The 24914-nt window shown below is 37.9% G+C and overlaps 1 protein-coding gene across 1 annotated transcript; it reads right to left on the reverse strand.

The window, feature by feature from the left end:
- Positions 1-1243: 1243 nt before the first annotated feature.
- DYNLT2B (dynein light chain Tctex-type 2B) lies at positions 1244-23953 on the reverse strand. The gene is made up of 5 exons (XM_045851459.1): positions 23788-23953; positions 20732-20865; positions 17544-17613; positions 4790-4853; positions 1244-1778 (listed from the first exon to the last, which is right to left on the reverse strand). The coding sequence occupies exons 1-5, from the start codon at positions 23916-23918 to the stop codon at positions 1731-1733; spliced, it is 447 nt and encodes a 148-aa protein (XP_045707415.1). The 5' UTR covers positions 23919-23953; the 3' UTR covers positions 1244-1730.
- Between the last annotated feature and the right edge of the window lie 961 nt (positions 23954-24914).

The raw sequence follows: 24914 nt of genomic DNA on the forward strand, positions 1-24914 counted from the left end.
TTGAGGGAGACCACTGACAGGAAACCACAGTGCAGGGTTTCTGGTGAAGAGAAACTTTTTCTTTTGCTAGAATGAATCTTGGAGGGGTTCCTTTAGATTCTGTAAATGTAAGAAGTAGATACCCAATGTTATGGCAGAAGTATGTAAAACAACTTTGTATTTTCTTATTAATTCATTTTTATTTTTATCTACATGCTTGAAAGTGGTTAAGAAGAAAAAGGGTAGGTACACTTATGTATCTGCTGAGGAGCATCCAGGGATAAAAAAATATTTAAATTGTGATCCTTTCCCTTTTGAGTTTCAAAGTTATTTGAACAAGGCTCTTTTAAACAAAACTTTAACTACAACAGCTGAAAGTCTCTCTCTCCCCACCCCCTCTGAAAAAGGTTTTATTTAGCCACAAAGAAGACCAGTCTTGGGGCATGAAGTCCAACCCAGCAGCATACTACATAACTATCATCCTGGAGTTTACAATAGTTTCTTATTCATCAGTTGGGGAGTGGGACTGGGAAGAATGATGTGAACTGTTTGAAAAACTTTATATTAGCTATAGGCAAAAAGGGTGGGAGAAGGTGAAGTGCGACCAGCTCTGGGAGAGGTGCAGAGCCCACCAGGAAGAAGTGTCCATTCCTCTGGATTGATGGTTCCATCAATCCAGATGGATGATGGTTCCAGAGAAAGTTCATGCACCCAAGAAAAGGAGGCTCCTGGGGTTGGAAGGCACCTGGCTATAGTCCCTTTTGAAAAATCACAGGAATAGCCACCTGGAAATTAATTCGAAGTTCTAACAGACTAATGAATATGAGCAGTCTTTTGTTAGTTGGTCCACAGCTATTAACAGACTAATTGTTCTGTCTCTCTCAGCCTCTGGATGCTATAATTTAATTTAGAACATCTCAGAATTTTCTCCTTGTCAGCTCATAGAATAAGGTGCTCCCAATAACAGCTAGCTGGAGAAGACACTAGGGACTCTTATAAGGAGAGGATCACTACAAAGAAAGTAGGAACTGGGATAGTAACCAACATAATTTCAGAAAGTCTTAAGGGAGGGCTAATTTCATATACAGCTTAGAAACTCTCAGACTTATCAGAAACTCTGGCACTGGAAAAACCCTGGAGAAAACAGATGCATGTTTAAGTTAATAAGTTGTGTAAGGTGTAGGGTGGAAAGAGCTGAGTAAAAACAATGAGTGACAGGTAAGGGGAACAACTCAAAATGTAGAAAAAAAACGTTATGCACAAATTCATCTCAGTGTTATTTGTAATAGTGAAAAATTAGAAATACCAGTCTGTCAATAAGGACATGGCAAAAATAACCAATAGTATAACCTAATGGAATAAATGCAACTATTAAATTATGCTTATGAAATCATAATGCAAATAAAATGACAGAACTGCACATGACATTATGAGAAGTAAAAAATCAGGTTACAAAGTTGTATATATACTTTTTTTAAACCTTGCAAATAAAAAAACACGACAATATACAAAAATATTTATAGTTGCTTATATAGAACAATTGAATTACGGATTTTTCCCAACTTTTCTCTACTTTCCAAATGTAGTTAGGTCATATTACAAAAATCAAAACACTAACTATAAGCCCTAAAACTCAATAGATTCAGTTATAAGCCCAAACTGCCAACTTATGTTTATTTTGTCAAGATATTTAACAATATAAAAAAGTCCATATTTCTTCACGGTCCTATCTTTTCTCAGCGTTCAAAGGTTCAATAGTAGAAACAGCCAAATGCTGCCACGACACAGAATAAACTGTCCTACAAAACAAACATAACAGAAAAAACACACACACAAATCCAGAATGTTAGGATGCATAAAGAGTTAGATTTTCTAAATGTAGAAAAAAACTACAAACTAATGAACTTTGTATAATACATAATCATAAAGTAAGCATTCCAATTTTTCCTGATTTATCAAAGAAATAATATATGAAATGCTTCTTGGAGTAAATGTATTACCCACCCCAAAGAACTATTGTATATAATAAAAATAATAAAACTAACATAATAAAATAACAGCACTTTTTCATAAATTCTGCATAATGGTAAAAAGTATCTGGCTGTTTTCTGTTAATTTATAAAGTTTATTTGTCCATCTTTTAGCTCAGAATCAAAATGCTTTCCAGATCCCAGTTAAACGCTTTAAAATACTTAAAAAATTTTTTTCATTGAGTTTAGAGAGAAAGAGGAAGGGAGAGAAAGAAGGAGGGAAGAAGAGAAGGAGAAAGAGAGAGAGGGAGAGAGAGAAACATCAATTTGTTGTTCCACGTATTTATGTATTCACTGGTTGGTTCTTGTATGTGCCCTGACCAGAGATCAAACGCCCAACCTTGGTGTATTGGGACGATGCTCTAACCAATTGAGATACCCAGCCAGGTCTTAAAACACTTTTTAGGTACTTCTTATACAACTCCACCTACCTCACTAGCTCCTGACCTACTGATCTCACCTCCAGTCCCAGGGTGATGAGAGAAAATCTAAACTCAAGTACCTTATTGTTAACCAAAAGCAAAATTCTTTGGTTAGCCCAGTTCTCTGGCTCCTTGGGTGGGGTAACTGTGAGCTGTGTTCTATAACAGTACTATCTGATGTGAGGGACCTGTTTTTGTTTTTGTTCTGATTTCCAACCCTTCATGCACTGATACTTTTGTAAAATACAATAAAATGAATATATAGGAAAACAAAATTAAAAACATACAAACACAAGCTAAATGTTTTATTATTAGATTTAATGGACATAAAATTACTTTGTCAAATTCCTGTAAGAGTTTCTAAACCCTTATACTCAATTTATGTACTTAACTCATCAAGGACCTGCAATGAATGGTTCATGGCACTAGTCTGTGGACCCCACTTTGATTGGCACTGTTCTGTAGTGTCACCCAGAGTTCTCCAGCAGGATTGAGCCAGGTTATCCACAGCAATTATTAGTTCAAGAGCATATGCCTTTCTCTCCCCTCTCTCACTTCCTCATCCTCTACTAGTGCTTCCTGGGATCCTCTCCCAATCAATTACTTTAAGTTCTGAAAATAACACCTAAACACTCAACTCAACAAACTGAACTAAAGATACATACAGTACACTAATTCAGCAAGCTAAACCATGCTCTCAAAAATGATTTTTAGACACCTCACCCACTAACCCTGTGTTCTAAAACGCAATCCTGGCATCTTTAAATAATAATTGATAACTAAAGTTTTATACTACATATCTGTTAATTTGAGTATTGTCTGGCCCCAACTGTTTATAAGCTCTCTACAGGCAATAGCCATGCCTGTCTTATTCCTCATTTTATTCCTAGTACCTCCAGTACAGAGATTGACACATAATAGGAGCTCAGAATTATCTGTTAAATTTGTATTGTATAAGAACTCATGGAAATACAAATTTTTAACTTCCAAAAAGCAGGAAAAACTATAACCTTAACTTGACCTTTCCCCAGAGAGCTGATAAATGAAGATTTACATACTACTTCCCACCATTCAGTCCCTGATCCCTCAGGTGGTTGAGCATAACATGAAACTTTGATAAGACCATAGAATTTTACAGCTTAAAGGTACCTTAAGATCTACTACATAGGCAGTAAGCATAACCATGTGGGGAACATTTTTTAAAAATTCAGATTCACTGATCCAAACCCTAACTTATTTGATTAGAATCTACTTGAGTAGGGTCCCACCATCACTGTATTTTAAACAAGTTCCTCAAATAATTCTTAGGCAGCCACTGCTAGTCTTTGGGAAAATGTAGCACAGTTTCTTAATGTTGCTGATACAATCAGACAAAGGTCCAATCACTTACCTAAAGTCATTAATTACAAAGTTACAGAGCTGGAATGGAATCTCTCTTCTAATTCACAGTCCAGTTTCTGTTCTATACTACTATATTTAATTCTGACTCTACTAATTCACAACCTGGGAGATTTGGATAGAGGAATCAAGTATAAAACATTATTAAAATTTATAAAACATTCATGTCAAACACTTAACTAATGTTTAAATGAAACTTCTTTTTTTAAAAAACTCCTCTTTTTTTGCCTAGTTTTGAGAAATAGCTTTAAGATAAAGTAATTAGCCCTGGATGGATGGCTTAGTTGGTTGTAGCATCGTCCCATACACCAAAAGGTTGTGGGTTCAATCCCTGGGGAGAGCACATACCTAGGTTTCAGGTTCAATCCCCCAGGCAGGTAACTATCAATGTTTCTCTTTTACATTGATGTTTCTGATATTTACTTATTTATTAACTTATTGATTTATGTATTTCTCTCTATCTCCCTCTCCTTTTCTCTCTCTCTCTCCCTCTCTTTTTCTCTCTTTCTCTCTCTCTCTCTTACTCTGTTCCTTCCTCTTTCTCTAAAATCAATTTTTAAAAAAACATATCCTAGGGTGAGGATTTTTTTAAAAGATAAAGTAATTAATTTGGTTACTGGAAGAAAAATCACTTTACTCATGGAATCCCTGCCACCCAAATTTCTTTGCAGCTTAGCAAAGTGCTATGTTTCTATTAGCACTAAACAATAACCTATTCCCAAATTAAAACTTGTGAAGAGTTATATCATCTGTACACATCTGTGTCCTTGTCTATAAGCAGCACACTAGGTTTCTGCTTTAGTAACACAAAAAGGAACAGTAAAGTCATCTCATCTAGACGGAGTCTAAGATAAATCTCTAAGACTAACGAGTCCTCGTATCTCAATAAATATTAAGTAATTTCATTTGAAATGCTCCTGTATCCTTTGAAAGGAAAAAAGGGTTCTCAAATAGACTTACATTCATGAAAATGTCATGAGTGTAGTTGTCAGTGTCGGCATCCCAGAAACAGCGAGCAGCCATACTAAAAAGTCAAAGAATGGAGAACTATCAGCAATACAACACAGATCTGAACCACATATATCTGCCAGCAGCAAAAGTTTTCCTTGATACATTCTTTTAGATCAGTACTCAGAAACCTTTTCACAGGTTGGCAAACAGAAAAGCATATCTTACAATAGAGAACACTGGGTAAACCAGAAGGGACTGGAGTCACAGATAAGGCTGCTTACAATTGGAGGTGACCAGCCCAGGGGTCTAGCAGCCTCAGACTCTGACTAGATGCCTAATGACTAAAGGGGTCACTACCTTGAAGTCTTTGGAATTCTGTGTGGGAAGCTCTGTTATATAGATTACTTCGGCTTAGATATTTGTGTGTGACTTTTGAAGGAAATAACACCTAAGACTTATGACTAAGATGGACTTAATCCTGCACAATAATATGAGGAGAGAAGTCGGGAAAGGATCCAACAGATTGTTTACTTGAACCTAGAAAAGAAAGGGGGCAAACTGTGAACTAGAATTCAATCTTCTAACTAATTCTAAATCCAGTATTATCTCTACAGGATGTAATGCTACCTTTAAATTATCAATTTGGCCATTCCCCTCTCCAGTTTTGGGGTAAGAAAAAATGTCAGTCAAAATTAAAAACAATTTAAAAATGCAAACAATTTAAATTTCCATTGGTATTAGATTGGTAGATGAAATTAGGGTATTTCTTGGCAATGAAATTCTATGCAGCTATTAAGGATTATTTTTTACAAAATAACTTCAAGAACATAAAAAATGTTCACAATATAATATTAAGTTTAAAAAGTAATTACAAATGTTTTACATTTTTAATTAAATGTATATGTATGATTCATCAATAACACTAAGTGCTTACTTTGTGCCAGCCTCTGGCATAAGTGCTTAATGTGTATTAACTCACTTGATCCTATGAGGTAGATACTATTATCGTATACACATAATAAACATGAAAACTGAGGGTACGAGAAATTAAATAAACTTGTCCAAGGTCATATAGTAACTGACAAAGCTTCACTTTGAACCTAGGCAATTTAGCTTCAAGTCTGCAGCAAAGGATATACAAATACCATATTACATTGGTTCATTTTTGAAAACTTTTAAAAAAGTTTTACATAAACAAGCTCCCCTTAACCTAATATTTTACAAATCAAAAAAAATCAAATAAAAAAAAATTCTACCTATTTCCAAGCTTCAAAAGTAACAATATGAAATAAAGTCAATCTGTTTAATTGATCAATCAATAAGTATTTATTTAGAAGTCTGGCCAAGATGGAGGCATAGGTAGAAATCCTTTGCTTCCTTGCACAACCAAAAGGAGGATAACAACCAATCTAAAATCAATAAACAACCAGAAGTGCCAGAAAATCAAACTGCATAGAACTCCAACAACCAAGGAATTAAATAAACAGTCAACCGGACCAACCAGACCAGTAAGATGGGCAGATGGAGAGAACCCGCAGCAGGACTACTACGGACTCTGCAGGCAGGGAGGGCTGAAAGGACCCAAGGTAAAGAGGCAGACCGTGGGGGCGGGGCTGGCTGAACAGGAAACTGAGACTCAGAGCTGACTGTGGATTACAGCTGGGTTGCTGCGGTGGGAGAAACTCCCAGTCTCACACACTGGTTGGAAAGTGGGGCAAGAGCCGAGCAGGTGAGCTGCATTGTTCCCTCTCTGGTCCCTCCCCCACAGGCAGCTCTGCAGCATAGCAAGGAGAGTTGCCCTGCCCTGGTGAATACCTAATGCCCCGCCCCCTCACAACTTAACAGGTGTGCCGAGACAAAGAAAGAGGGCCCAAATGAAAGAACAGAGCAAAACTCTAGAAAGAGCTAAGTAATGAGGAGACAGCCAACCTCTCTGATGGAGAATTTAAAGCCCTGGTAATCAAAATGCTCACAGAACTGATTGAACTTGGTCACAAAATGAAAGAACCGAAGTGGAACAAAGCAAAATATTCAGGGAACCAACAGTAACAGGAAGGAAACCAGGATTCAAATCAACGATTTGGACCAGAAGTAAGAAATAACATTGAACCAGAACAGAATGAAGAAACAAGAATTCAAAAAAAATAAAGAGAAGCTTAGGAACCTCTGGGACAACTTTAAAAGTTCCAATATCTGAATTATAGGGGTGCCAGATGGAAAAGAACAACAGCAAGAAATTGAAAACTTATTTGAACAAATAATGAAGGAAAACTTCCCCAATCTGGTGAAGGAAACAGACTTTCAGGAAGTCCAGGAAGCCCAGAGAATCCCAGAGAAGTTGGACCCAAAGAGGAACACACTAAGGCACATCATCATTGAGTTACCCAAGATTAAAGACAGAGACAATCTTAAAAGCAGCAAGAGAAAAGGAAAGAGTTACCTTCAAAGGGGTGCCATAAGGCTATCAGGTGATTTCTCAAAAGAAACCTTACAGGCAAGAAGGGACTGGAAAGAATTATTCAAAGTCATGAAAGGCAAGGGCCTACATCCAAGATTACTCTATCCAGCAAAGCTTTCATTTAGAATGGAAGGGCAGATGAAGTGCTTCCCAGACAAGGTCAAGTTCAAGGAGTTCATCATCACCAAGCCCTTACTATATGAAATGTTAAAGGGACTTATCTAAGAAATTGAAGAAGATCAAAACTATGAACAGTAAAATGACAACAACCTCACAACTATCAACAACTGAACCTAAAGCAAAGAAAAACAATGAAAACAAAAACTAAGCAAATGACTAGAACAGGAACAGAATCAGAGAAATGGGCATTGCATGGAGGGTTCAGTGGAGAAGGGGAGGGAAGGATTAGGGGGAAAGGTACAGGGAAGAAGAAGCACAATTAGTAGGCATAAAATTCACAGGGAGAGGTCAAAATGGTATAGGAAACAGAGAATTCAAAGAACTTACATGTACAACCCATGGCCATGAACTAAGGGGGGAATGCTGGAGGGTTGGGGGTGCAGGGTGGAGAGGGGGTAAGATGGGAAAAATTGGGAAAACTGTAATAGCATAATCAATAAAATATACTTAAAAAAACAAGTATTTATTTAGAAACTACCATATGTCCAGAAAGAGCAAAATCTGGCTCTATCCTCAACTCTCCCTTTAATTAGGTGAAAAAAATTAACACACATCAAAAGAGTAAAATAATGTAGAGTTGTGCTAATTTATATCTTATTAGGTTTAAAAGGGACTATAGCATCTATCTAGTCCAAGCTTCCAAGTCCAAGTTGCACAGTATTTGAATTAAATCTGTAGTAGTGCTACAGAAAATTAGAGACTTTAGAAAGGAGAAAGCCAAAGAAGTCTTCATGAAGGAAATGGTACTTAAGCTGAACAGAACCAAGAGAAGACATAAATATAACATGCATTTAACAGCCTTGGCCAGGTGGCTCAGTTGATCAGAGCCTCGTCCCATGCACCTAAAGGGTGTGGGTTTGATCCCCAGTCAGGGCAAGTATCTAGGCTGCAGTCTCAATCCCTGGTTGGGGTGTGTATGGAAGGCAACCAGTCAATGTTTCTCTTTCACATCGATATCTCTCTCTCTTTCTCTCCCCCTTCTTCTCTCTCTAAAATCAATAAATATGCATATCTTTGGGTGAAGATTAAAAAAATTTATTTAACATATATTTGTTGAGTATCATATCTAAGCAACGTGCTAGGTACAAGTAATAAAGATGCACAAAACACAACTGTTGCCTTCAAACCGTGAACTCTTTACACCATTTTCCAACAAAAAGAACCAGAGCTACTTGGGGAAATGGCCAATTCCAGGTCTGTAATGTAGAAGATAAATCTGAAATACCTGGATCATATCAAAAACCTGAACTATTAAATATGTATATTTATATATGCTTATAAAGTTTTGTCAAAATGACTTAGAAGAATATGATGGAACAGTTTGTAGCAGGTCAATGCTCCCTCCCAGATCAATTTTAAAAATTGTATAAAATGAATCAGAGCTGCTGAAGCAAACAGGACTAGGGGAGTCAACACCCAAAGGGGAGTGAAATGCTAGGAGGAAAACTGATCCTATGCACATGAGTTCTCCCCTAGTCCTGGTCTCCCCAGTAGGGCATTTGCCAACTCTGGGTGCATGACTAGAAGCTAAGAATATGGGTTTTATCCAGGTAAAGGACCAATTACTGGGGCGGGGCGGGGAAGCCATCAGAACTGCTGGCAGTCTTGCAGGGCTAGGGAGAAAAAAACGGAGACTTGAAGGACCAAGATCCCTGTAAAAAAGAAGAGAGCAGAACTCAGCCTTACCATTACATGGTAGGTTTCTCCTCAAAATGTGCTGAACTCTGAAACTGCATATGCAGGAACCTAAAAAACTAAGTGTGGTGGGCAAAATAATAGCCTCCCACCAAGTATGTCTATGTCCTAAACCCCAGAAGTTAGGAATATGTTATAATACATAGCAAAAAGGGATTTACATATATGATTGAGTTAAGGATCTTGGGATGTGGAGAGTATCCTGGATTATCCAGCTGGGCTCAATGTAATCACAAGGTCCTTACAAAAGAAAGAGGGAGACAGGTGGGTCAGAGTCAGAAAGATACCTGAAGATAGTATGCTGCTGGTTTTGAAGATGGAGGAAAGGTTTATGAGTAGGAATGCAGGCAGCCTCTAAAAGCTGGAATAGGCAAGAGAATGGATTCTCCACTAGAGCCTCCAGAAGGAATAGAGCCCTGCTGACACCTTGATTTTAGTTCAATTAAACCCATTTTGGATTTATGATCTCCAGAACTCTAAAATAATATATTATGCTGTTTTAAGCCACCTGGTTTGTAATTTGTTACAGCAGTAATAAGATTTAATACACTATGGAAAAAGACTCTTATATGAAGAGTAGTTTTATGCTGAGGAAATAAGGACTAGAAGTCAGTACTTGCTGGAGTGGGGTTCAAATGAATACTTCAGATTCTTGGTTGAGAGATCTGGAGAGCCATCTTCAAGAAAGAACGGTGACCTGAAGATAGAGCTTTACCAAAACTGGAATCAAACCTAAACTCAACTCAGTACCTCACTGGATTAAAGTAAGCAGCCCATAACCTATCTCACAGGTGGCAAACACAAGGCCCTTGGGCCAAATTCTGCCCTCCATCTTGTTTTATCCCGCCCAGCATCTTGTTTCTACCCGGCAGCAGTGCCGAGCTCTCACTTAACTGTTAAGGAGTAGTTGCATTTACACAGTCCTAAAATTACATTCGGCCCTTTGAAGGCAACCACGAGGCTGATGTGGCCCCTGGCGAAAATGAGTTTGACACACCTGCATCTGAATAACAAAGGAAATGATCAACTCTCTGAAAGATATACAATATATTATTTTACAGTTCTGGAGATCATAATCTCTGAAAGAAAATAATGTTATCTGGAGGTTCTACAGTTTTTTAACACAATGTCCAGGATTCAAATGAGGCATACCAAGAGACAGAGCCAGCTCTATGAAGAGTTATCAAGAAAAAGAATAATCAGTAGAAACAGACTCACACATGATCCAGATACTAGAATAAGCAGAAAATGACTAACATAACTGCTATGACCAAAATGTAAATAGGTAGGATAGATAAGAGATTAAAAAATAATTTCACCAGAAAATTGGAATCTATAAACAAATTTTAAATAGAAATTCTAGACCTGAAAAATATTGTGTTGGCTAAAAAGTCCGTTATGTTTTTTTCCACATGATAGCTCTAGTACTGCTTAGTTGTCTTGAACTTCATTTGAAACAATTTCGTTAGACTGTATTGTGACAGTTGTCATATCAGTGAGTATTTAAAGATAACATCAAAATCGGTGAATTTTTGTGCAGCCATTTTAATATTGAAGATGGAAGAAAACATGCAACATTTTCAGCATATTATGCTTTATTAATTCAAAAAGGTAAAAATGCAATTGCAACACATAAAAAAAGACTTGTACAGTGTATGGAGAAGGTGCTGTGACTGATCAAATGTTTCAAAAGTGGTATGCCAAGTTTCTTGGTACTCTGGACATTTTTACTAAACAATTCTTTGCTGTGGGACTATCTTATGCATTGGAAGATGTTTAGCAGCACCTCTGGTCTCTGCCCACTAGAAGCCAATAGCGGGAGATAGGTGACATGCTCAAAATATCAAAATCAATAAAGTTATTGGTCAAAATGAAAAGTGTGTCTTTTATTTTACAGAAAAAAACATGAAATTTTTGGCCAACCTAATATAATAACTGAAATTAAGAATTCACTAAAAAAAAAAAAAAAAGAATTCACTAAATGGGTTTAACAGCAGATTAGACACAACAGAAAAGAGGATTAATCAATTAAAAGACAGATCGATTAGAAAAGTGTCCAAACTGAAGCACACACACACAAAAAAAAAACAAAAGAATTTAGTCAAGCACATAAGAGACATGTGGAATACAGTAAAAAAGATATAAATACATGTAATTGGAGTCTAAAAAGGAGAGGGGAGAGCAAAGAGTGGAAGTGGCATTTTAAAAAGATAATGGCCACACCTAACACCCAGATCTTAGTTTCTAAAGCCATTCTCCAATAAACTGAACTAGGGCTTCTTGGAGATATGGCTGATTCTAGGCTAGAGCAGGGAATGAGTAATATGGAGTATCTTATAGTGCAAACAAGTAAGGGAGTGCTCAAAAAAAAAAAAAAACTCACAACAGTAGAGTATGTCAAAGGGACACAGGAGTCAACTGAAAGAGTTCAAATGGTCAAAGCTGGAACAATTTGAGAAATAAAATAAAGTAGTAGATTATAATCCATTACTGAATAAATTAATTAAAAAGAGACAAATCTGTGCTGAACAATTCCAAATAATTTACGTAAATAATCTGCCTTCAAGGAGATAGATCATAACTCCCTGCTCTATAAGTGGGCTTCACATAGTAGTTTAATCCAGTACGAAAGGGGAAGAAAGAGTAGCTTTACAGGGGATAATCTGACAAACGTTATGTCAGGCAGGTGATTGAGGTTAACATCAGTGGTAATATGTCATGTTGATAATAAGTACCATGATATGATGAGAACAGCACTTTATCTCTGTGATCTTCCTCCCAAAGAACTATTAGCCCAGGGTAATCATGAGCAGACAAATCTCAGTTGAAGGAAATTCTACAAATACCGAACCAGTACTTCTCAAAACTGTCTAAGTCATCAAAACCAAGGAGAGTCTGAGTAACTTCCATAACCAGGAGGAGCCTAAAGAGACATGAAATGCGCTATCCCAGATAAGATACTAGAAAAGAAAAGGACATTAGGTAAAAACTAAAGAAACATGAATAAAGTATGAACTTTGGTTAATAATAATGCATCGATATTGGTTCATTAGTTGTGACAAATGTACCATACCAATAATGTAGGATGTTAATGACAGAGGAAAATAGATGTGGGGTATATTATATGAGAACTCTCTGTACTATCTCTGCAACTTTTCTACAAATCTAAAATGATTATAAAATAAGAAGTTTATTTTTAAAAAGAAATGTTCTATAAAAAGACCATGTAGGTAAAGTGGCCCCAAAAGGGTTGAGAGACCAAAGAATGAGACAGATGAGTCCAGGTTTATGGTTAATGTGTTTACCAGAGAACTTACTTACAGAAAATACTTGTCTTGGCCAGCTGCAAAACAATCAAATCTCCATCTTTCCCCTCCTAGACCATCATTTTTCTTTTATTTTTTTTATCTTTATGTATTGATATTTTTTTTTAGACAGAGGAGCACTGATGTATTGTTCCACTTATTTATGCATTCATTAGATGCTTCTTGTATGTGCCCTGACTGGAGATCAAACCCGCAGCCTTGGTGTATTGGGAGAACACTCTAATCAAATAAGCTACCTGGCCAGGGCCCTAGACCACCATCTTTCATCCCTACTCAGGGATAGACCTACATGTTCCAAAGGGATTGTATGGGTGGTCAGGGAGAACAAAGAAGCCAAATACCAGCAGACCCTGGCGCCAGGGTGAGCCAAGAAATAGATAACTTCTAGAGCTCCTTGCCACAGAGTAAGAAGTAATGGAAGCTCTGTGAGTAGCCTGAAACCTCTGGACACATTCCAGAGTACACCCAAGAGAAGGGGAGGAGGGGGGTCAAAGATCCAGACTCATTCACTCAGAAGTTAAACAGGTAGATTAGCTTCAAGATGGCGTCAACTCTGTCCACACACTAGGAATTTCCCCAAACTGATACAAAAAATATTCAAGGAACTCTGAGAACCCTAAGCTGAATGAATTAAAAGAAAATCATATACATCACAGTAAAATGACAATGAGAAAAACATTTTAATGTGGCTAGGAAAAAAAAAAAGACAATCACCTCCAAAAGAAGAGTAGTAAGAGTTACAGCTAACTTCTCTAAGGAAACAATGGAAACCAGAAGACAACATAATCACATCTTTAAAGTGCTGAAAAAGGAAAGACACATACCTTTCCTTCTATCTCTTTCCCTTAAGGAATGTAAATGCAGTACTGGGCCATCTTCAGCCATGCAGATGAAGACACAGCAGAGCAACAGACAGGACAGCCTCTGTCCTTGACAGAGCTGGTGTCCTGTGAGGCACCGCCAGGTTTGGACTCCTACTGGTGTGGTATGTTTTGAGAAGAGAAATAAACCTTACGTTTTGTGTTGTTGTTGTTGTTGTTGTTGTTTTTGAGGAAAAGAAATAAAAAGGATCAGGAGTTAACATGAAGAAACTACCAATGGCAAAAGATAGGACAATCTGAACCTCAATAAGGATAATAACCACAATGGATTTAAACATATCAAATATATTTAACAACATGGGTTCATAGATAGAAAAAAAACTTCATTAGTAATCTTTGGAGGATACTAGGGAACCAATTCATTATTCTGAAAATTAGTAAACTTATCCTTCCTTTCCTGTACAAACTATTCCTCTGTGCAATGAAAGAGTTGAAAGAAAAGTGATTCTTAATAGAATTCCAGCTAATAATCAAAGAATAGTAGAACTAGATCACCATTTTGTAATCTCTGATGAATACTGGATCTAGGACAGGCTGCTAAAACCATTAATGATAAAGCTGCTGGTGAACTTTATAACAGATGGATCTATCTGACAACATCTGAACTCCATGATCAATCTTAACAATTAAAACAAGGAACAACCAGACATTTTGTGCCTCCAAATGAGATGCAATAGGATGCATACTAAACACCTATGTAATATCCTTCCCCAAAACCCAAACCTCTAAGACTATATCTAACTACTTAGACAAAATAGGAAATAATACCATGAGAATACAATCAGCAAATGTCAGAATATAGGACTCTCTACAGGACAAACAACCTAATTTCTTCAACAAATAAATGTCAAGGTAAAAAGAAAGAGAGAGAGAGAGAGAGAAAGAGAGAAAGAGAGAGAGAAAGAGATCAAAAAGAGGGAAATAAATGATATACTAAAAAAATTTAAGAGATGTATCAACCAAATATAATGTGTGGACTTTGGATCCTGATTTGAACTGTAAAATGTATACATATATACACATACACACACATACAGTACACATATATATAAAATAATTGGGGATATTTGAATGTGAACTGATATTTTATAATATTAAGGACCAACAATATTTAGATGTGATGTTATTTTACTTTGTTAAAGGGCCTTTATATTTTAGAGATATATACTGTTGTATTTACAGATGAAATGATATAATGACTGGAATTTGCTCCAGAATAATCTGATGGGGGCAAGGAGAGTAGGTGGGTGTATAAATGAAACAATATAGGTATGTATTGATAACCTTTGAAGCTAAGTAATAGATCCATAGGAATTCCTTAGTCCCTACATATTTGCATACATTTGAAAGTTTAGACAATCAAAATTTTAAAGGGGGGTGGAGGAGGCCTTGTATTCCAAGCTCTAGAGTTGGTCCTGATCCCATTTAACCAAGTCAATTTAAAGGAGTTTATACTTGACAGGGTTTGAAATAAACTCTATATAGAGTTTGTGGAAAGAAAGTAAGGTGTACTCCTGGGAGACTGGTCTGGTATGCAAAATGAATTGCAGAGGAAAGAGAGATCACAGTCAAGAAGTGCTGATAAGGGGCTGCTAAGTAATCCTGGAATCCAGATTACAGTGCAAAAGGAGAGAGTAATGGCTAAATAGGATAAAAGAAGAACTTTGGTAATACTGTGAGAGACAAATTAAAATGACAAGCCGATTTAAGGAGAAGGGAAAAGACATTTGGAACTCTGAACATTTTGAGTCTGAGGTAACAGAACAGTCAAGTATTTCTTAGTCTCTCTGTGGTGAGAAAATCTTCTGAAGCCCTTAAGAAGATGGTAGAGAACACCGTGGTGAAGAGTACTGTAAGTGCTAGGAGTCAGAAGGGTAGATTCTATTAGTGACCCTGACACCAGCCATACCTATAATTTCGAGCAAATCATGCTGAATCTCCCAAGTGTCATCATAAAATAGGGGGACTAAACACTAGAAAATACTGGGTTGGCCAAAAAGTGCATTTGATTTATTCCATAAGATGGCTCTAGTAGTGCTTAGTTGTCTTTAACTTCATTCGAAACAATTTTGTTGGATTGTATTGTGACAGCTGTCATATCAGCATGAATTTTATAAAAAACTTATCAGCCCTGGCTGGCGTAACTCAGTGGATTGAGTGGGGGCTGCGAACCAAAGTGTCGCAGGTTTGATTCCCAGGTAGGGTACATGCCTGGGTTGCAGGCCATGACCCCCAGCAACTGCACATTGATGTTTCTCTCTCTCTTTCTCCCTCCCTTCCCTCTCTAAAATAAATAAATAAAATATTTTTAAAAAACCATCAACATTGGTGAGTTTTTATGCAGCCATTTTAATATTAAAGATGGAAGAAAATATACAACATTTTTCATCATATTATGCTTTATTATTTCAAGAAAGGTAAAAATGCAACTGAAACACAAAAAAACATTTGTAGAGAAGGTGCTGTGACTGATTGAACATGTCAAAAGTGGTTTGCGAAGTTTTGTGCTGGAGATTTTTTGCTGGATGGTGTTCCACAGTTGGGTAGACCAGTTAAAGTCGATAGTGATCAAACTGAGACATTAATTAAGAACAATCAAAGTTATACAATGCAGGAAATAGCCAACATACTCAAAATATCCAAATCAGTAAAGTTATTGGTGAAATGAAAAATGTGTCTTTTATTTTATAGAAAAAAACTAAAGAACTTTTTGGTCAGCCCAGTATCTGTAGTCCCTTTCAAACCTAACTTTCTATAGTGGGAATTCTCAGTGATAATATCTACAAGCTATTTTAAAAATTCATTCAACAAATACTTTAGTACATTCTTATAAAATACTACTGTGCAAGACACTATTTACAAATCATAACAGCAGATTAACACTATGGCACAGGAAAAGACAAGAAATACATATTTTGAACCTCACCAATACAGAAATGACAATTTGAGGTCATGAGAATGAATGAGCTCATTGAGAGAGCATATTGAAGAGCAGAAGAATAAGAACTGAGCCTTGAATAAATCTGACAGCTGGGGGTGTAGAGCATAAAGAGGAACCAGTGAAGGAAAGAGAATAATAAGTTAGAAAAACAGGAAAGAAACAAGTTAGGTAAGTCTTGACATCAGGGCCAATAAAACCAAAGTGATTTCAAGAAACAGAAGCCCAGGCCAATACAAGAGCTAAGAAAGAGCTTTAGATTTGCTAATAAGGAGGTCTCAGACAATCTTAAAGGAATTAATTTTGGATAATGGTAGGACCAAAAACAAAGCAACAAGGAATATGGAAGGAAATGTATATACATAATCCCATATTTCTTTGGGAACATATACAAGGTCTATCTGGAAAAACTGCAGCCATTGTTAATGTAACAAGAATGGTTTGCACGACATTGATGTAATCTGGCAGTCAAGGAGAGTGGACTGGAATGCGTATGCGTGAACAATGACAACTTCATTGTACTAGTCAGTGCAGGTGGTAGACACCACTGAGTGAGCTTGTGCACTGTGTGGCCATCATGTTCAAAATGACTGAGCAAATAGAGCAACAAATCTGTATCAAATTTCACATTAAGCTTAAACATTCCTCCACAGAAACTATTCAGATGATTCAGAAGGCCACAGCTATGGGCAACTGGTGATTGGCAGCTTCATCACAGCAACATCTCATTCACCATGTCTCATGAAGAGTTTTTTGGCAAAACATCCAATCACTCAGGTGACTCAGCCCCTTTACAGCCCACATCTGGCACCCTGCAACTTTCTGGCTTTTCCCAAAACTAAAATCATCTTTAAAATGGAAGAGATTTCAGACCATTGATGAGATTCAGGAAAATATGACGGGGCAGCTGATGGCAACTGGGAGAACTATGTGAGGTCCCAAGGTGCCTGCTCTGAAGAGAACTGAGGCATCATTGTCCTATGTACAATGTTTCTTGTATCTTCTTCAATAAACGTCTGATTTTCATACTACATGGCTGGGTACCTTCTAGACAGAACTCGTATACATAAACCCTAAAAGACCTAGTAGCCTGCAGATACTGTGGAAGTGAATTACCCCATGGAGCTCACTCAGTCTGTGACCCTCACTGTTCAGTACCAGGATCTCTTGAGTTCACAGCTGCATTATGTTATACTGTCCTTTCCTCTCCCCCTCTTGAAAAGATACAATCTTACTGAAACATCAAGAGGATAATAAAAACAAGAATAAAAAACCAACTACTCACAATACTCCTTCACCTCTTTGTTCTCCAATCACTACTTGCACCACCATTTTATATCGGTCAAATCCCATTTCTAGAAAGAAAAAATTAGAAAGTTATCTATAAGCAAATATATGGTAAAATTACTTAATGAAGGTGTCTGAAAAAGAACATAAGCGTTAAGTCTACAAGCACGTACTGAGCATGACGATAAGCCTGAGAGTCAGAACTGAGGAAAAATTCTAATAGTAAGCTTGTAAGTGTGTAACCTTAGACAAGCAAAATCCTGAAAATTCTCACTAACAACAAATCTGGAGAGAAGAAAATGAATGAGCATCTTTATCTTCCCCTTTTTCTGACCAGTGAATAGTGGAAACAGTAACAACAAAATGTGAAATGGGCAAAGTTGAAACATAGGCAACTGTCTCTGATGAAAGTAAAATCTTCAGGATTATATAGTAAATTAGGCAAACACTCTGAACACTACAGGTACTCACTCAGGGTACTTAACAAAATCTCAGAAAAGCCCTGACCAGTGTGGCTCAGTTGATTGGGCGTCATCCTGCACAGCAAAAACTCACCAATTCAAATCTTTTTTTAAATAATTTTTTTTAAATTTTAATTATCGTTCAAGTACAATTTTCTGTCCTTTACCCCTATTCGAGCCCGCTACCCTCAAATCTTGAGAAGGGCACATCCCTAGGTTGTAAGTTCAGTCCCTGGTTGGGGCACGCACGAGAGGCAACCAATCAATAGTTTCTCACATCAATGTTATTCTCCCTTTCTTTCTTCCTTTCTCCCCTCTCTCTAAAAATAAATAAAATCTCCTGTTTTTTAAATCTCAGAAGTAGTCACAGCCCACGTTATTCTTTTAAGAATACTGCACATGGCTTAGCTGAGCTTCCTCCTTTCTCTACCCATTCCTCTTCCTCCTTTTCTTATACCCATCTTTTAGCAGTGTGGCTAGAATATTAAATATTTAGCCCTTAAATCATAGTTCTGGGAGAAAAATAAAATAGTCTTAAATACAGTGGGAGTAAAGTTTAAAAAAAATCACCCACACTACATCATAGCAAAATAAAAAGAATCTGAATAGCAATATGCAAGGTGCAATAGCAAAACCAGAATAACAAGAAAGAAAGAAACATACTGTTTAAGGGAAAAAATTCAACCTAGGAGTTAATATGAATAAAGAAGCAAAGAAATTCTTCACAACTGATTCACAATATAGAACAATGTAAGCTCTTAAACTCAATAAAATAAGAACTCAATCAGATTATAATAAAACAGAAAGATAAAAAGGGAAATTGAAACTCCAGGAAACAAACAGAATACCCACAAAATAGCAATGCAGAACTAATAAATTTAAAATGGTAACAGACAAAACAGACACAATTGAAAACTGAATTACTGTTTTAAAACCATCACAAGGGCCCTGGCTGGTGTGGTTCAGTGGATTGAGCACCAGCCTACAGACCAAAAGGTGGCCAGTTGGATTCCCAGTCAGGGCACATGCCTGGGTTGTGGGCCAGGTTCCCAGTTGGGGGCATGAGAGAGACTACCAATCTGTTTCTTTTGCACATTGATGTTTCTCTCCCTTTCTTTCTTCCTCCTTTTCCCTCTCTCTAAAAATAAATAAAATCTTTTTTAAAACTTTATGTGTACAGTAGTACCCCTTATCCACAGTTTTGCTCTCTGCAGTTTCAATTTCCCATGGTCAACCACAATAGAAAATATCAAATGGAAAATTCCATAAATAATACATAAGCTTTAAATTGTGAAACTATCTGAATAACGTGATGAAATCTCACACTGACCCACTCCCGCCCAGACCTTGAATCATGCCTTTGTCCAGGGTATCCAGACCGTATTCAACACCCGCCCATTAGTCATTTAGTAGCTATCTCCATGATCAGATCCACTGTAGCGGTAGTGCAGGCAGTCCTTTTGCACAAGTCACCCTTACTTTACTTACCAAAGCACAAAAATAGTGATGCTGGCAGTTTGGATATGCCAAAGAGAAGCCGTAAAGCATTTTCTTTAAATGAAAAGGTGAGTACAGCACAATATGACATTTTGATAGACAGAAAGATACCATCACATTCATATAACTTTTGCTATAACATACTGCTACAAATGCTATATTTTATTATTAGATATTTCTGTTAATCACACTGTACCTAATTTATAAATTAAATTTTATCATAAGTATGTACGTATAGGAAAAAACATAGTATACTATGGTTTTAGTACTTCCCATGGTTTCTGGCAACCACAGGGGACTCTAGAATATATCCCCACAGATAAGGGAATGTTTCCTCTGGAGAGTATTCAGCATAAGGGAAAGTCTCATCTGTGAGGAAATATATCTGTGGACTGCATTGTCCAGATTTATTACAATGAAAATGTATTATTACTACAGAGACATTTCTTCCCTCCAAAAAATAATTTTTTAAAGGACAGATAGAAAGACAGGACTTTTCTGATGGTAAAACGTTTTTAATAAGAGACGAAGAAACAGATCAAGAATGGGTAGGAAAAGCACAAGATTTGATCTGCACATGCAGAGTGTGGCACAAATGGAGGGCTGAGTAGGACGAGTAGTAAGGATTCAGCTGGAAAGACTGACTGAGGTCAGATTGAAAGGGTGCTGAATGACATGCTGAGAAACGAACACCTTGGCGGGAAAAACAACCAAGAATTTTGGGGGAGAAGGAGCTCCTGTACTTCCTGGATTTTCTGCATACTTGGGTTTCCTGAATAGTGTGGTTCCATACAATGTCTTATTTCAAATCTTTGCTCTTTCCCACCATCTGCAAAAACCTATATGAGAAGTTACCAAATAAGTGAGAAGACTAGACATTAAAGGAAAATGTGTCTTTAACGGAATGCACATTTATGTCCCTTTTTTAAAGATGGAGAAGGAGCCCTGGCTGGTGTGGCAGTGGATAGAGTACCTGCCTGAGAACCAAAGGATCACTGGTTCTATTCCCAGTCAGGGCACATGCCTGGGTTGTGGGGTGGGTCCCCATTGGGGTCATGTGAGAAGCAACCACACATCAATGTTTCTTTCCCTGTCTTTCTTCCTCCCTTCCCCTCTCTGTCTAAAATAAATAAATAAATCCTTAAAAAAAAAAGCTGGGGAAGGAGACAAATGGGTAAAACTGAATGTTTGAAGGGAACAAGTCATTTCTAGTTATCACCATTATTACCTTTTAATTTATCTTTAATATTTTCTGATAAACGTTTTGTGAGCTGAGGCATTTCCTCTGGAGAGTATTCAGCATTTGCCAGTTCTTCCTTGAGCACAGCATGGATGCAGTCTTTAACCACAGAGGGTCTGAACCTGAATGAAACAGTTTGAAACATCTAATTAGTTAATTACAAAACCCCACTTACCTTTGCAGATCAAGTTCCTCCAGCTCTTTGTCATTAGAACCATATAATCCTTCTTTTTCATATTATTATAAAAGTAATTAAAAAAAACAAGTTAAGAAAACAAATCTTATCTCTTCCATGAACTTCAAGTCACATATCCCAACACATATTCTGCCTGGATGTTCTAGTAGGCAACTCAAAGTTGATACATTCAACACAGAGCTTCTGATTCCGGGAGCTCCTTTCCCTGAACTGGGTCCAGCTGCAGTCACTTCCGTCTCAGTCAGTGGCAACTCCATTCTTCCAGATGCTCAAGCCAAAAACTTTGGTGTCAATCTTGTTGCCTTTCTCTCTCACAGCCCATATCCCATTCATGAGCAAATCTGATCAGTTCTACCTTCAAAATAATCTAAAAGTCAATCATTCTCATCACCCAATCCCTATGACCTTGCTCCATGCTACCATTACTGCTTGCCTGGACTACAATGGCATCCTAACAAGTCTCTGTGCCTGCCTTTGTCCCAAATCCCATTCTCAACATAGCAACTGGACTGGTCCCATTAAACTATATGTCAGATCACGACGCTCCTCTATGCAAAACACCCCACATAGTTCCTACATCACTCAGAGTAAAAGCAATATCCTAACTGTGATTTGCAAGTCCCATTTGACCCACCCTACCAGACTCTCCGACCTTGTTTCCTACTACTTTCCCCCCAGTTCTCTCCACTTGGGCCCCACAGGCCTTCACTATATTCTTTAACCACACCAGGCATGCAAACTTCAGTGCTTCTGCGCTTATTGCCAACCTCTGCCTGAACTTCAGTTTCCCCTTTTATGCATAGCTAGCTCCCTCACTTCTTTCAAGTTTTTATATAAGTCACTTTTCCTAGGAACCCTCTCTAAAATTTCAAACCACCCTCTTACCATATCACTTTATATCTCCCTTATTACTATCTGGTACACAGTGTGGTCCATTTATTTATCTTGTTTGTTGTCCTTTATCCTAGCTAGGCCATAAACTCAAAGAGGACAGAGATCCCTATTTCTTAGAACAGCACTCAGTGCACAGTAGACAATAAATATTTTTTAAGAAATAGATAATTGAATAAATGAAGACAGAGAAAAAATCTTCCTTAATTTCACCATCCTAAGAATGCCATTAACATTTCCATTGTATTTCCCATATCTTATAATAATACTAAGCTCCTTTTCTGGGATATATATTCTAAAGATAATTTGTCTATCATGTGCCAAGTCACCAGAATGTTTCAAGTTTTTTGAGTTGATAATGTGTTTTAATAATTGGTAGTACTACTGGTCTCTTACTACATTTTAACAGTATTTTCTTTGGTCTCTTGCCTGTTTTATTCTCACAGATGAATTTCAGAATCATTAACAAATTTGGAGGATTTGATATGTTCAAAATGTGGTCTACCTATTAATAAACATACCTTATCTGGCTCTTCCTTTAAGCCTTTTACATTCTCAGTAAATGTTAAAAGTTTTTTCAAACATGTCATAAATCATTCCATAGGATTACTCTCACATAATACATATTTTTTTGTGTGTGAATCACGCTCTGTACTCTTTCACAGCAAAAACACAGGCAAATGACACTCTATAAGTTTAGAATCTTTTACAGATAACTGAACATATCTTTTTTTTTTAATATCCATTCTACCCATCAGAAAACTGCTGTGTGAAATGCTTGATCACATTATAACCAAAGTTCCTGGCTTCTGATATTTGCCAAGCATTTGATCCAGCAATCTGGTTTCAAGAAACAGAGGAGGGGCTTAGGAAATCTTTTACTTTAAATCTTTTTTAATCTTGTGGAAATGAAGTTAGTGATATATCCTACAGGCCTAGCAGACTGTCTTCTGCGTTCTTCTGTGTGCCTGAATCCTGGGAAGGTATAAGGGTGGCAGGCCAAAGACCTCCACGTATGAGAGAGGGACACGCACAAAACCCCTCACAAAACTTACTTATTAAAAAACTGTGTATTTACTCCTACATGTTTAAACTTCAGTCACCTTCAAAGTACTCTCTCTCCATTTGGTGCAATATACCTATCGACACCTTTCCCACCACTCAAAAGTTTTTGAACTCATCGATTTTGATGCCTTTTCATGTTTCTGCCACTTTTAAATTCACCTCTTCCACATCAACACATTTTCCTTTGAGGACTTTTGTCATCAGGGGAAACAAAAAAGGTCACTCACGGTGAGATCAGATGAATAGGGAGAATGGGGCACAGGGGTCATGCTGTTTTTGGTTAAAAAAAAAAACAACTAATGAACACACAGCATCATCCATCATAAAATGGGCAAATGGTTGAGTCTTCAAAAATAATTCACTGAAGCCAAACACCGCATCTCATAACAATGCCAGTTGGTATACTGATGCAGATGGGTTCCTAGAACACTCACTTAGCAGAAGGAAGCCTGTACTACAATAGGCCCACCCTCCAGAAGATAATTCTTGTTTGGAGGGTGGGCCCCTACCCTTGCAGAGGAGTAAGTTGTTCTGGCACATGTATGTACACAGTAACCTTCAAAAACCTGTTTGTTTTCCTCCTCTCCTTTCCATCCATTCTCCTTTCCCCTGTGCCCACGTCCTGGGTCTGATAGGCCAGAACCAATCACGCTAACCGCACTCTCTAACACTGCAAGGACAGGTAGGGTTCTCTGCTGCCCCCTGCTGCTGAAGCTCAAGAAAGACAGAGCCCTTCTCCCCACGACTCGCCCCTCCTTCGGCAGCCCTCTCCAGCCCCCTGCCAGCCCGGCCCCGCCGTTCCCCAGTCTGGCACCGGCCCGACACCTAGGCGAGCTCTGCCCGCCTGGCCCACTCTCGCAAGTCGCCCCACCACAACCCGTCTGCTACCCGCCTTTGCTGGAAAATGGGCCTCAGAATATAGGTGTTCTCGGACTCCCCAGAGTTCTTCTCGGTCTCAGGCAACCCGTCTGCTGCAGAGAAGGACGCGCCTGCAGCGAAGGGCGTAAGAGGTACCGAAGCCATGGCCAAGGTTTCTAGGTCCTGTGTATCTCGCGATGAAGGCCTGGTGCGTTGCTGCACGGAGCTGGGAAACCGTTGCCAGGGCAACAGGACCGCCCTTCCCCGGGACTTGATGCGTGCGCACCACTGCTGGGCAGGAACTGGCCCAGCGGGAGCGACAAACTTCGGCAAAAATTGATGTAGTTATGTCTGGTTTACGAAATACTTTAATACACATTAGCTGTTATTAACCACACTACTGGCTTAAGTAGTTGATGCGGAACGTGAGGCCCATAGAGGTCTAAGAACACACAGCTAGAGAAATCTTCAAAGTGTGACCTGAGGGCCAAATCCACCCCTCATCTTGTTTTGTACAACTAGTGAACAGGTTTTATTTTTTTGAGTGATTGAAGAAAGTCAAAAGAAAAAATCATGTTTCATGGCTGGTGAAAATGACAGGAAATTAAAATTTCGGTGTCCATAAATGAAGTTTTATTGTAACATAACTATGCTCACATATTGTCCATGGCTGCTTTTGCTCTATTTTGGCAGAATTGACTCCTTGCAACAGAGGCCTTTTGGCTCTCAAAGTCTAAAATATTATCTGGCCCTTACAGAAAAAAAATTTCAGTGCCCTGCTCTAATCCATAACTGCCAATCTGCAATTTCCCCAGTGCACCCACACCCCCAGCTCCAGTGCAAAAATCAGAAGGAGCATACTTAGGGTGCATTCCCTGCTCATAAGCACCAGTCTCTGGTCCTGTTTTACAAGGCTGTAGTATCCTGACCTCTACCAGCTTCAAAAACTAAGAAGAGAAGTTCCCCCAATATTCATCCAGACTTCCTTTGAAAACATGTGACCTATTGGTTGGATCAACAACTCAGAAAATGTGCTACTATAACATGCAAAGGGGGTAGTTTCTGTAAAAGCACACTTTTGCAAGTTCTACTAGAAGCCAACTAATTTTACTATTCCACGTTTTGTTTTATAGTTTTCTTGTTCATATTGACTACATTGGT

The sequence above is a fragment of the Phyllostomus hastatus genome, unplaced genomic scaffold (genome assembly GCF_019186645.2).
Source record: "Phyllostomus hastatus isolate PE091 unplaced genomic scaffold, TTU_PhHast_1.1 phas_contig_86, whole genome shotgun sequence".
NCBI lineage: Eukaryota > Metazoa > Chordata > Mammalia > Chiroptera > Phyllostomidae > Phyllostomus > Phyllostomus hastatus.